Genomic DNA, 12,500 nt, shown 5'->3' on the forward strand with positions numbered 1-12,500 from the left:
GCAGACAATTGCTATTACAGACAGAAGTTAATCCCTGGAAACAACTCCCCCTATTATGGAATTGGCGACACTTTCTTGTGGTCCCAAACCAACATTTTTATTGTTCTACTCTTGTTACAATGGACCAATACACCTACTGAATGGCAAGTTTGCATTCTGCCATTTGTACTTTCTGTCCACAAAAAATGACAAATATCTGAATGCAATAAAAGGTGCCCACTCTGATTTTCAAAGCACTTCCACCGTACTGTACCGGTATTTGCTTTTGTGGCATCTTAGTTGGTTTTCTCAGTTCAATGTTCTTGACAGACTTGTAGACGTGTAGGCTCAGTTGACAGTCCTTCTTCAGCACACAAGGTCATTCTAGCTATACCACTGCCCATAATGAGTGCATTGAATCTTGATAGCTTCTCCCCATATGAAATGATGGTCCCATGCAGGGGTGTCCACTATAATGAGAGTTGACTGTAGCCATTGATACACCAGTCAACAGAGTAGTCACAACAGAAACAATCTGAGCAACAATGGTGGATTATCAACAACAAGAACAATGTCACCAGAGCAAAGGCATCTGGGTAAATACGGAGTCTGCTTGGCACAGCGCATACGACTCACTAAGCAATATGATTGTCTTTTCCTCTCTCTTGTAAGAACAGAAGACAGGGGCTTAGGAGGCAATTTAACCTGTAACATAGACATGGTTGACTGACACCCGTTTTCAGAGGAAGTTACTGTCTCCGTTTAGATGAGACACCACTGTTTCAGTGCATGCCGAGTAGCTGCCATAATTTATCTGGGACTGCATGTATTCAGCAGGCGTTCTCACTGACTGTGGAGTTCAGTTCCACCTGTGTTGATGAGTTTGTTTGTTTGTTTGTTTGTTTGTTATTTGTTTGAGCAGGTTGACGTTTTGGCAGCTATTCAGCTCATGTGGACCTGCTATACCCACACACCCATACACTCACAGAGGACAGCCACAACACTGGGAACTTCATCCCCTACTCTTCTCGAATAATGTGTGGGGTTTTTAATGTCCCACAGGGAACTAATGAACATGGAAGATATTTGTGAGACAAGGCCTATGGTTTATAGTCCTTATCCGAGAAGACTTGAAAGTCTAACCATTTGCGGATGTAACTACAAAGGCAGCACTTTCTCCTCAGTTATTTTAAGACCCTCAGCACTTGTTGGTCTGGCCAGAGTCGAACTCACGACCTCCCGCATGGCCACTGGTGCGCGGTACTTTGCCGATGATTTTGTTGTAATCACTGCCACCATGTTAGTCAACAGAGTAGTCACAACAGAAACACAATCCGAGCAAAAACTGGCGGATTATCAACAACAAGAACAATGTCACCAGAGCAATGGCACCTGGGTAAATACAGAGGTCACTTGCCATGGTGTGTGCGGCTAGCTAAGATATACGATGAATTAACACAACAACGTCTTATGGTGATAAATAAATCTGTTCAAAGTCATCCCCGCTCACATCAATCCTGCTGAAAGACCCAACTATGAGATGACAAAGACATACCAAGCACATTCCAAATTAACTGCTGGAACTTCCAGCAGTTAATTTGGAATGTGCTTGGTGTGTCTTTTTCATCTAAGGTGACAAATAATATTCTCCAAGCAATGTTGTAGCTGGCCTTGGATAATCACACTGCCAGGAAAGGACCCTGTAGCCAGCTCACGATGTCTTAGTTCTTGCTTGTTTCTCAATAAAATTGCCTGATTAATTGATTGACATTACATGTACTTTTACTTCCTGCCAAAAGCCTAATGATAATGATAATGATAATGATAATGATAATGATAATAATAATAATCAACACGTGTTTGAGCAGGCTAGTCAAGAGTACCTAGAAGACTAGCAGCTATATGGACCTCTCCACTCTTCATACCAAGAAAAGTAAAGGCCACAAACACGTTTGCTTACCCAGTTCTGCAATACTATATGTGGTCAAGTGAATGGGCGATAGAAGACCTACAAGAACTGGACAGAAAGACCCAAGCAGTAATAGCGCAGAACAAAGGCAAGCACAACTCTGAGTCGAAACCAACCTTATATCTATCCCCAGATTTAGGCAGGAGAGGCTTAAAAGAAATACATGTAGAGATAAAGGATTAAGTTATGAAGATAAAGACCGCACACTACACCACGACCAGTAAAGATCCCCATGTAGATCTGAAGTAGTGAGAACCTTTCAGGACGTCAAGGTAGCAAAAAAGAGTAGATGAGTGATAAAAGATGCCAAGACTTACACCCAGCAATTAAATGTAGATGTAACATTCGACAAACAGCATAAATCCACCTCAGTAACAATGGGTGAGAAGGAACCTGCATTCAAGATCAGTAGTCCAAAGTACATTCAACAAACCCTTAAAGAGGCAACAGATGCAAAGTACAAACAAAAAGTCTCCGAACAACTATGGCTTGGCAACTATGTCACTCAATGCTGGAAAGATAACAACATCTCGAAACACAACTTCAGCCCAATCATGAAGTGGAAAAACATACCTGACGTCGTACTAAGTGTACACACTAGCATTCTACAACAACTCATCCCTACAAAGGTTTACAGAGTAAAGAAACAAAAAGAACAAGGTTTAGATTTAGCATGCACACTGTGCCACAGTGCAGAAGAAACCGTCTTACATCTATTATGCGGCTGCTCTGCTATTGCCCAAACAATCTACAAGACATGATAGAATGTTGAGGCCAATTTACCATGTCTTATTATCAGTTTATAACGTGGAAAACGACGACTCCAAAGCATGGTATAAATAAGCGATCCCAAAAGCAAGTACGGAAAACGACAAAGCTAAAATTCTCTGGGACACGCCTATATCTATAGATAAGGCACCAGAGAATGGAGCAAACAAACCAGACATGACGATCTTTGATATGAAGAACAAGGTTATCATCCTAGTGGAAGGAACTGTATGTAATATTGTACTGATCAACGATAGGAACGATTATAAGAAGAGAAAGTATCTGGATTTAAGACTGGGTCTCGGCAAACTCTATCTCGACTACGAGATCAAGCAAACCAATATAGTGTTTAACTTCTTGGGAGATTTCAACACCCCCCTAAAGAGAGAACTCTCTGATTTAGCCCACAAGAAAGGTGTTACTAAAGTGCTAACTAACTGTCAGGTTGTGGAATTTGTAGGGATAGATCTTTGAGATGGAGAGAGAATGAAAACTGTCTCGGAAGAAGGTTACAAATATTGGGGAATTCTTGAGTTGGATAGTGTTTTGAATGAAATGAAAGTCAAGCTTAAAGGAGAGTAAGTATATTAGGAGACTGATAAAAGTGTTGAAGTCCAAACTGAGTGGTAAGAACACAATAATGGCTATCAACACTTGGGCAGTGTCAATCATGGCCTATGGCGCTGGAATAATCAACTGGACCAAAACTGAACTGGAAAAGTTAGATAAAAAAACAAGGAAACTACTGACTGTCTATGGAATGTTTCATCCTTGCAGTGATGTAGATCGTCTACACCAACCCAGAGACAATTGGGGTGCAGGAGTGTGTGAGAGCAGAGGAAAAAGGTCTCACTTACTTCGTTGAGACAAGTACTGAGATGCTGTTGATAGCAGTGAGGAACAAAAAAGGACTGAGCAATGTTAGTGAGGCTCCTATTAAAGGCATTCAGAGAGTGGAAGAAGATTGATTAAGATTAAAGGAATGGAGAGGTAAAGTTCTGCATGGCCAAATTTAAGGCAAACAGAGGATGTTAGGCATAAGTCATCCTGGGACTGGCTGTGGAAAGGAGATCTCAAGAAAGAAACGGAGGGGCTGATAACAGCTGCACAAGATCAGGTACTGAGAACAAATTTGATTAAGGCTGAAATTGACAAGCAAGAACTTTCGCCCCTGTGCCGAATGTGTGGGAAAAACCAGAGTCTGTCAACCATATCACCTGTGAATGTAGCAAGCTTGCACAGTCAAACAGAATAAAAACGTCATGATAACGTGGCCAGAATAATCGCCTAGGAACTTTCGAAGGAGAATGATCTGCCCCATGCGAGTAAATGGTACGAACATGTCCCAGAGAGAGTTGTCACAGTGGAGTCTGATGAGGGAAAGCTGCTGTGGGACATCACCATCCAAACTGACCACGTCGTTGAGCATCGTCAGCCTGACGTAGTGTTTCTGGATAAGCAGCAAGGACAGGGAGGCGCAGTAGCCTCAAGGTTAGTGTGCTCGACTCCGGATCGAGTGGTCCAGGTTCGGGTCCTGGCCGGGGACATTGTGTTGTGTTCTTGGGCAAGAAACTTTACTCTCACGGTGCCTCTCTCCACCCACGTGTATAAATGGGTACCGCCGAATTCAGTGCTGGGAGGTAACCCTGCGATGGACTGGCATCTCATCAAGGGGGGTGTAGAAATACTCCTAGTCGCTTCATGCTACAGTAACCGGACATAAGTCCCAGCTTGATGGGCCTCCTAGGCTCGTAGCATGCATGGACTGCTTAGAAGCAGCTGCAATTTGCGCCTGTACATGCTTCCAGTCCGCTGGGGGTAAATTGATCATTGTAAAGCGCCTTTGGGACGTTGTGATAAGGGCGCTATATAAATGCACCACTTTACTTTTTACCTTTACCCTATATTTATACAGTGCCATATAATTGACATAGGCTAGCGGTACCCAGGGATGCCCGCATCGAGGAAAAAGAAAGGAAATTAAAGTACCAGGATTTAAGAAGAGAAGTTGCTTGGTTATGGTGTATAAATGTTACTGTAATGCATGTAGTGGTTGGGGCTTTGGGTGTGGTGATGAAGAACTTACAAAGGAGTTGTCAGCAAATAGGAGTGACTGTACATGTAAGAACGGAAATTTCTGCAGAAAGTGGTATTACTTGGAACCCCAAGAATTTTGCGAAAAGTTCTTGAGGCCTGAGGCTACATGTGGTAGCTTGCCTTCAATGGAATAATGACCAGTGAACGTTTTTAGTGCCGATCGAGGCACTAATTGGGGACACTGTACAGAAATCAAACCAAATCATATCACAAGGCTGCTGCCTAATGGTCGCCCAGTTGCCTGGGTGTGGGTGACCAAATTTCTGAACGAGTAGCCTGAATGGGCACCTAACTTATCACAAGGTGATTCGTCCTCACTTTCTTGAAAATTTGATCCCAGCTGGAGATTAAACGATGAGAAACCGATATGGTTGGAGAGTATGGCAGCTAAGCAAATTCCACTATTAAACAAGTCTTTAACCTGTAGACGTGTTCAATATTGTTAAGGGCTTTCGTGGCATTACCTCCTGGTAGTGCACAGAGACTGGGTCGCATCGTTAATGCTGGGTTAATTAATTAAGGTAATTCTGGGCTCTTGAAAAAGTGGCTTGGTCTACTAACATTTTATGTTGGAAGCCAGAAGGGCTCCCGGAAAATGTGCTTAGGCAGCAGCCTTGTATCAAATCAGAGGTTGGTTTTTGAGGAGAGGGGAAAACCGGAGTACACGGAGAAAATCCTCTTGAAGCAGAGTGGAGAGCCAACAGATTCACCCACATATGACCAGGGCTGTCAACCCCCAAAGTCTTTAGATACTGAGAATTGATAGGGATGGGATGACAGATGACGTCATCTTACGTCTTTAACACAAAAAATAGTTCGTTGACTCTTTCAACATATGATCGATATTTAAGTCGAGAATCTTTACAATTTTTTTAGTTACGTTTGTCTTTACAAGTTGGAAATCATTTAAAGTTAAAAGTCCTAACAACTCCCTCCGAAGCGAAGTAAAATCAATTGACATCTTCAATCTCCACAATTTGACATAAGTACACAAGACCTCACGCAACCTTGGCAAAAAGTCAAAAAGCACCTGAAAAAGATGTCATTGGCATTACAACATTTGATTTGATTGGTTTGTTTTGGACCAATAAATTATAATCCGTCAATACCAACGAGTGGTTTACCAAAGCTGAGGAAACATTTGAATTTTGTTATAATCGATGTTAAAATAACTCAAACAACACAAAGTATCTGCAATTTTATTGTTGAGAAAGTCGATTCTCACTAGAATTGACAAACTTCAGCGATTAATCGGGAGATTTCAGACCGTAATCGTGAGACCGGGAAATACGGCCCAAAATCTGAGGTGTCCCCCGGATTATCCAGGAGAGTTGACAGCCCTGTGTGACACTAGTCTGGGAATCAAACCCAGGCCACATTGGTGGAAGACAAGTGGTCTCACCACTTTGCAATCCCTGCTTCCAGACATACATGTACATTGTATTTCTGTTTGTAAATTCTCTCCGCCCAAAAGGTGACGTCAATTGAAAGATACATCTGACACAATTCAGACTGAAATCAAACTTACGTCACTCTTCAGTGAAGAGCTTGCCAACCATTTCTTTTTGTAGTTTGTCTAAAATGAACAAAGAAATAAAACCTTTTTGGTTGTGATATCAATTTTTAAATTACAAGAGATGTGTATCATAGCTCAGCGATGTTATATAATGTGTATAGACCTTATTCATCAATGGAACCTCTTTTATCATTCTTTTGCTAATGTGCAAATTAGCCTACCAAGCCTCATTTTAGAGCAAGTTAGAATTTTTTTCAATTTACTGTATGGTATGAAGACTTGGTAGGCTAATTTGCACTTGGACATAAGAATTATCTGTTATACAGACAGGAGTGTTTTACTGGCAATACACTACTCATAAACTTCATAGGAAACTACATCTGGGACCCGAGTGGTGATGCTTGTTTGACTGTGCAAACAGTCAGTGAAAGATTTGTGAAGTTCTCTGAAGCTGACATAATATCCTTCTCTCAAAAACAAGAAAGTGCTAACACGAAGAAAAGAACTTCAAACAACTTCAAATTATTCAAAGAGCTCCTTGTAAGTGAAGAAGAAATGCGAAAATTGAAGAAATTCCTGCCACTGAGCTGCAAGAATTTGTGATAAAGTTTGTGCTTGCTGTTAGAAAGAAAAACTGGTGAGTTAAATTAACACTCCTGTCTGCATAATAATAATAATAAAAATTACACAGTGGCTTGAAGATATGAATTTTATTTTCTCGTGTTAAAAACAATTTATTTAACTCACTCGCTGCGCTCGCTCGTAAAATTTTGTTTTTACCACTTGAAATAAAATTCATATCTTCGTGCCGCCGTGCAGGTTGCAGGCTACTGTTTCACCATAGCTAAAACAACCCAAAACTTTACTAATTATGCCAACATTAGGCCTAAAAAATAATTAAATGTTTAAGCCTAAGGTTAGCATTTTTGTAAAGGTTTGGGTTGTTTCAGTAAATTATAGTAAAACAAAAAAATATGCCCTGCAACCCTAACCTGCAACTTGCACTTTACAACCCCTCCGTCTAATCTGCCCTGCCAGATTTCCTGTATTCTTATTATCCCCAAAACCAATCATTGTCATTTACTGCGTCTTCCAATAACATGCAGACTCTTAAATTCAAAGGTCAACCAACAAATGCGTTTTTCGCTACTGACTATGTTGACTGAACTGGGCTCAACGATGTGATTTGATTACTGCGCGCTCGACAGTAGTCGGATGTTCGGAGGAGCCAAACATTAGATTGACGGTTGCAAAAAACGCAGTTGTCGGTTGACCTTCAATTTAAGAGTCCGCATGTTATTGAAAGGCGCAGTAATCACTGTTAAAAGTTCAAGTGCTTGAATTTTCATCATTATTATTTGGAAACGCGAAGACTCCTTTTTCAACACCTTCTACCATATTTACATCTGGAGTGGGTGCCACTCCTATCTTGTTTCATGCAAAACTTGACCCCAGTAATACTGGTACTGAATTTTACCAACCTCAAATAAAAAAGAAAGCTGGGTGAATTTTGGAGCGTACATGCACTGATCATGAGTTTAAACCTGAAAAGCTTGGATGCAGTTCACAAGCAATATCCACTCATACACTACAGCTGTATGTGCCCAAAATTGTTAAATTTAAATGTTACAAAATTAATGTAAATTTATCATGATAAAATTTTTATTGTTTATGATTAAAATACCTTTCTTAGTCCATTAAAAGGAGTGAACCTTCTCTGAAATTCAACATGACAATGCGACGAGTTGTCACCAGTCCTAAATGGAATGAAGTTCAACATAACTATAATTAGTACTTATAATTTACTTTTATACAATTTTCTTTCCAGATTGTATTTGGATTGATTAAAATCTTTGGTATCAGTACTAATTATTGAGCAAAAATTAACAGCAGGTACAAAACACAGGCTGCACTAGAGGTTTTTTTTCCCAATATGGAATGAATCCTTAACATTCATTAACACATAATTATTGCTTTAAGAAAAGCATGGATCTGGTCCTGAGATGACATTACACACTGGTTCGCTTTTAATTATTACCGTTTTTACATCAACTAGAAACAAATTCCAATGCCTCTCACTGAGGAACTAAAAATGTATGCACTTCAAATGAAGAGATTTGTCACTACAACAACAACCATTCAAAAATGTGTTGGGTGCATTTTAAATGGTCATCGCTGATCATTATACACTTAATGTATGGTGCTGAGGGAAACAGTTAGTTTTGTTTTCTCGAGAGTCCTGATGTCTCCCTTGACTTCGTCTCAGGAAACATCAGGACTTAAGGGAAAACAAAGTTAACTAGTTTCCCGAGGGACCAGACATTAAGCGTTTTGTTGTATCTTTAGACTTTTCCTTCAGCAATCGCAGTAAAACATCCGGAGCGGGGAACAACTGCGGACTTGTATCCCGGTCAGGATACACTTGAATTGGGGTGCAGGGATGGTGCAGTGGTGAGAGCACTCGCCTCCCACCAATGTGGCCCAGGTTCGATTCCTCGACTTGGCGTCATATGTGGGTTGAGTTTAATTTGTTGGTTCTCTACTCTGCACGGAGAGGTTTTCTCCGGGTACTCCGGTTTCCCCTCTCCTCAAAAACCAACATTTGACTTGTTGTGTTAATTGTTAATTTCACTATACAGTGTCCCCAATTAGTGCTCCAGCGCTAAATCTACTAGACACTTAAATAAAGTTCCTTTCCTTATTGATCAGGGGCACATGACCAAGAATCAACCAATCAAAGTGCTTGTTTTGTTGAGTGAAAGTCTAGGTATATAACAAGGTGGATTGATACATTTACTTGCATTGTAATGAATTCAATCCCACCACATTGGTCAACAGTTAGCCAATGGTCTGCTAACAATAAGTTACTGTTACCTAGGTTTATTATGCTTGAAATGAGGACAGTAATCAGTGCACGACAGGATTAAAGTACAGGTCACTTTTAACAGATGACTCTTTACAAAACCTCATTAGGCCTCATTAAGCCTAAAAATGATGTTTAGGCCTAAGGTTAGCCAATTTGAAGGTTTTGGGTTGCTTTTAAAAGTTAAATTCTAAAACATTGACCTGTAATGAGTGACCTCAGTGTTTAAAACCTGCCATTCAGTACAGGCCCAGCATTCTTAAGGATACATGTGTAAAAAAAGACAAGTAAAAAAAGGACTCTGAGGCAAATCATAAACTCTGGACCAGTTCAGTGATGTCACTACCAGAAAACCTGATATTGTCTGCATCGATCAGTTTGTATTCATTAAAACACTTTGCACATTCAAAATTACTGATGAATGAGAATCGTGAGCAAACATGATCGTCCTCCAAAGATGACTCTCAAGACTACAACATTATATGGAATTAATTCACAAGAGTTGGCAGTAGTTTCAAAAGTACTGACAGCTGATGAAAAGTATCGGCTATGTACTGTACTTCAATCAGAGAATTCAGCTACTTTTTTCCACAAATTGAAGTAATTAAAGACAGACTCATTCAAACCTAAGATTGAAAATCATTTTGACAATAATGACAATCAGTTACTCCACTCAAACCAGCTAACTTGAAATTTTACTGAAACCCTGGAGTTAAATGAACCAAAGATCTGAAATTTTACACCTACATCTAGACAAAAGAAATAATTTCAGAAAAAAACATTAAAAGGCAAAAACTCTTTGAAATCTTATTAAAATAGGATGAGCCAGATGAACTACATGTAAGCTGCAGATGGTGCCCTCAAAGGCTGCTGGGGCCAGAATACAATCTCTCAGGGAGTACATAGATACTGTATGATATCCCTTCCAAGGCACCATTACATGGAAGTACCAAAGTCAATGGAACGTATTCAAGTGAAGCTATGATCCTCGCAGTTTAATATGAACGAAATTTTACCAATTGCTTAGAGAAGCCTGGAAAAATCCTGAATATTTCAGGCTTCTCTTTGCAATTGCTAAAATTGCGCTTAACTGCGCACTAGTATCATAGCTTCACTTGCTTTCATATCTGCAGTCCGATATACGATACATATGATTCATTTCATATATATCGTTCCGTTTAATGGAATGTATGTTATTGAATAAAGTAATGGGAGAAGGAAAAGAAATAGGGTTTTAAGACGGAACACAAGGGTTATCAGCTGAGTGCAAACATGTAAGCCATCCCGTGTTAGTTAATGAATAAAAAATGTGACCTAAAATCGCAAAAACGGGAAATAGATTATTTTGCTGCAAATGTTGGGCAATGCATCAAAACTTAGCTCCGGGACCTACCCCACGTTTTTGCATAAACGTAAGAGTCATTTCATCGCATTCTTAAAGAAAATTGTTAAAAAAATTATTCAGTGGAAACTCTTTTTTTTCATCTTGCAACAGCATTTTCATAAGTAACTCAAGTCCTACTCAAGGTAAATTTTTGTCAATGTAACAGAAGATATTTTAATGGCATTTTCTGAAATTAAAAAAAAACTACAAGGTCAATGAATAATTTTGAAGGGGTTTCCCAAAAATTGATTTTTAGAGGGTCTTTTATATTAGCAGTGCTGTACCACTGCCATGGCAACCGTTGGGACTCACAGACACCCTTAAAAATTGCCTGACAACAGTGACAATAGTGAATTGAAATATGAATTGGATCACATATGAACTGTGGATATGAAATCAAGTGAAGCTATGATCTTCGCAGTTGTGAACACAATTTTTGCAATTGCGTAGAGAAGCCCGGGATTTGAACCCGTGACCTTGCGTGACCGAAGCAACGCTCTAACCAACTGAGCTATGAAGCCACTGACATTAGGAGATGGTCATTTGTGGGTTCTAATGTTCCAGTGAGGAATGAATCATAGCTGCGAAGATCATAGCTTCACTTAATTTCATATCTGCAGTTCATATATGATCCAATTCATATATCATTTCATCGTTGATTCATTCCTCACGACAACATTGGAACCCACAAATGACCAGCTCCCAACGTCAGTGGCTTCATAGCTCAGTTGGTTAGAGCGTCCACAACTGCGAAGATCATAGCTTCACTTGATTTCATATCCGCAGTTCATATATGATCCAATTCATATATCATTTCATCATTGATTCATTCCTCACGGGAACGTTAGAACCCACAAATGACCAGCTCCCAAAGTCAGTGGCTTCATAGCTCAGTTGGTTAGAGCGTTCACAACTGCGAAGATCATAGCTTCACTTGATAGTGACAATAGTATTTAAGCCAATTATCAAAGTGTTTCCCTTCTTAAAGGGTCAAGAGTATTGCAATCAATTTTTTTCCACTGGCAACCAACTGAAGTCTGTAGAAAACCCTTTTTAGCCTCCTTAACCCATTGATTCCTGGGAGTGATACTTGACCGATTTTACTCTATCTAATGCCAGATGATATTTACTTGTCAACTGAGGATGTCCTGGGATGCCTAACGAGTCAATGGGTTATTAAAAGAGAGCTGGAAAAATGACCTCATAAACAGACCAGCTGCCAAGCTGCAAAATTTGTATCTGACCAGGAATGTCTCCCTGCAACTTCTAATATTAAACTAATCCACTGTAGCTGATTTGGATCATTTTTAATCTACCTTCTGAAGCCAATAATGCAAAAATGAAAACCTTTGCATTTATCCCAATATCCTTATTTGTTATTAAATCTTACCTCAAAAGATAACAGCAGAATGCAAAACAAAGTCCCACAACAAGAAAGCCAATGAAGAGGATTGGCAATAAAAACAAAGTTGCATCACTTAAATCGCTCCCTTTACCCCCCATGACAGGTGGAGAATGTCCACATCACCCTGAAATAAAATTTAGTATCAATGAAAGAAAATTACCTTTGAATTAATAAATCCATGCAGTTTCAAAGTCCAAAACTAGTTAGGGACTTCCTTGCTATAGTCTGTAGTTTTTGTCAATTAATTAAAGAACTGACTAGGTAGGCCAGACATTTTTCTGTCTTTTTATACATAAAGCAAGACAGGATGTGAGACCTTCACAGAAGTGAGGCTATCCTTCCTGTTGGGGCAGAGTGCTTTAACTTTATGGTACTCACTACTGATAGCGAAGAGGTCAACCTACTAGACTAAGTATAGCTGTGATTCGCAAATTTTGCACCAATTTCTTTGACTTCCATCAAGATTTCAGATATGTTTGCAACCAATGTGTCGCTAGTCGGGTCTTAGAGCGAGTTTCA

General features: G+C 39.7%; 1 protein-coding gene across 2 annotated transcripts in view; it reads right to left on the bottom strand.

Annotated features, from left to right (window-relative positions):
- LOC138006949 (RING finger protein 24-like) overlaps positions 1-12,500 on the bottom strand; it is a 27,356-nt gene that overhangs the window by 6,159 nt on the left and 8,697 nt on the right. For both annotated transcript variants that reach the window (XM_068853590.1, XM_068853589.1), the window contains exons 2-4: positions 11,967-12,105; positions 8,014-8,086; positions 6,342-6,389 (exon numbers count right to left, since the gene is read on the bottom strand). In XM_068853590.1, coding sequence (XP_068709691.1) covers positions 6,342-6,389; positions 8,014-8,086; positions 11,967-12,079 — 234 coding nt within the window. In that variant the 5' untranslated portion in view covers positions 12,080-12,105. The remainder of the gene's footprint in view (positions 1-6,341; positions 6,390-8,013; positions 8,087-11,966; positions 12,106-12,500) is intronic.

The sequence above is a fragment of the Montipora foliosa genome, chromosome 6, assembly GCF_036669935.1.
Source record: "Montipora foliosa isolate CH-2021 chromosome 6, ASM3666993v2, whole genome shotgun sequence".
Lineage (NCBI taxonomy): Eukaryota > Metazoa > Cnidaria > Anthozoa > Scleractinia > Acroporidae > Montipora > Montipora foliosa.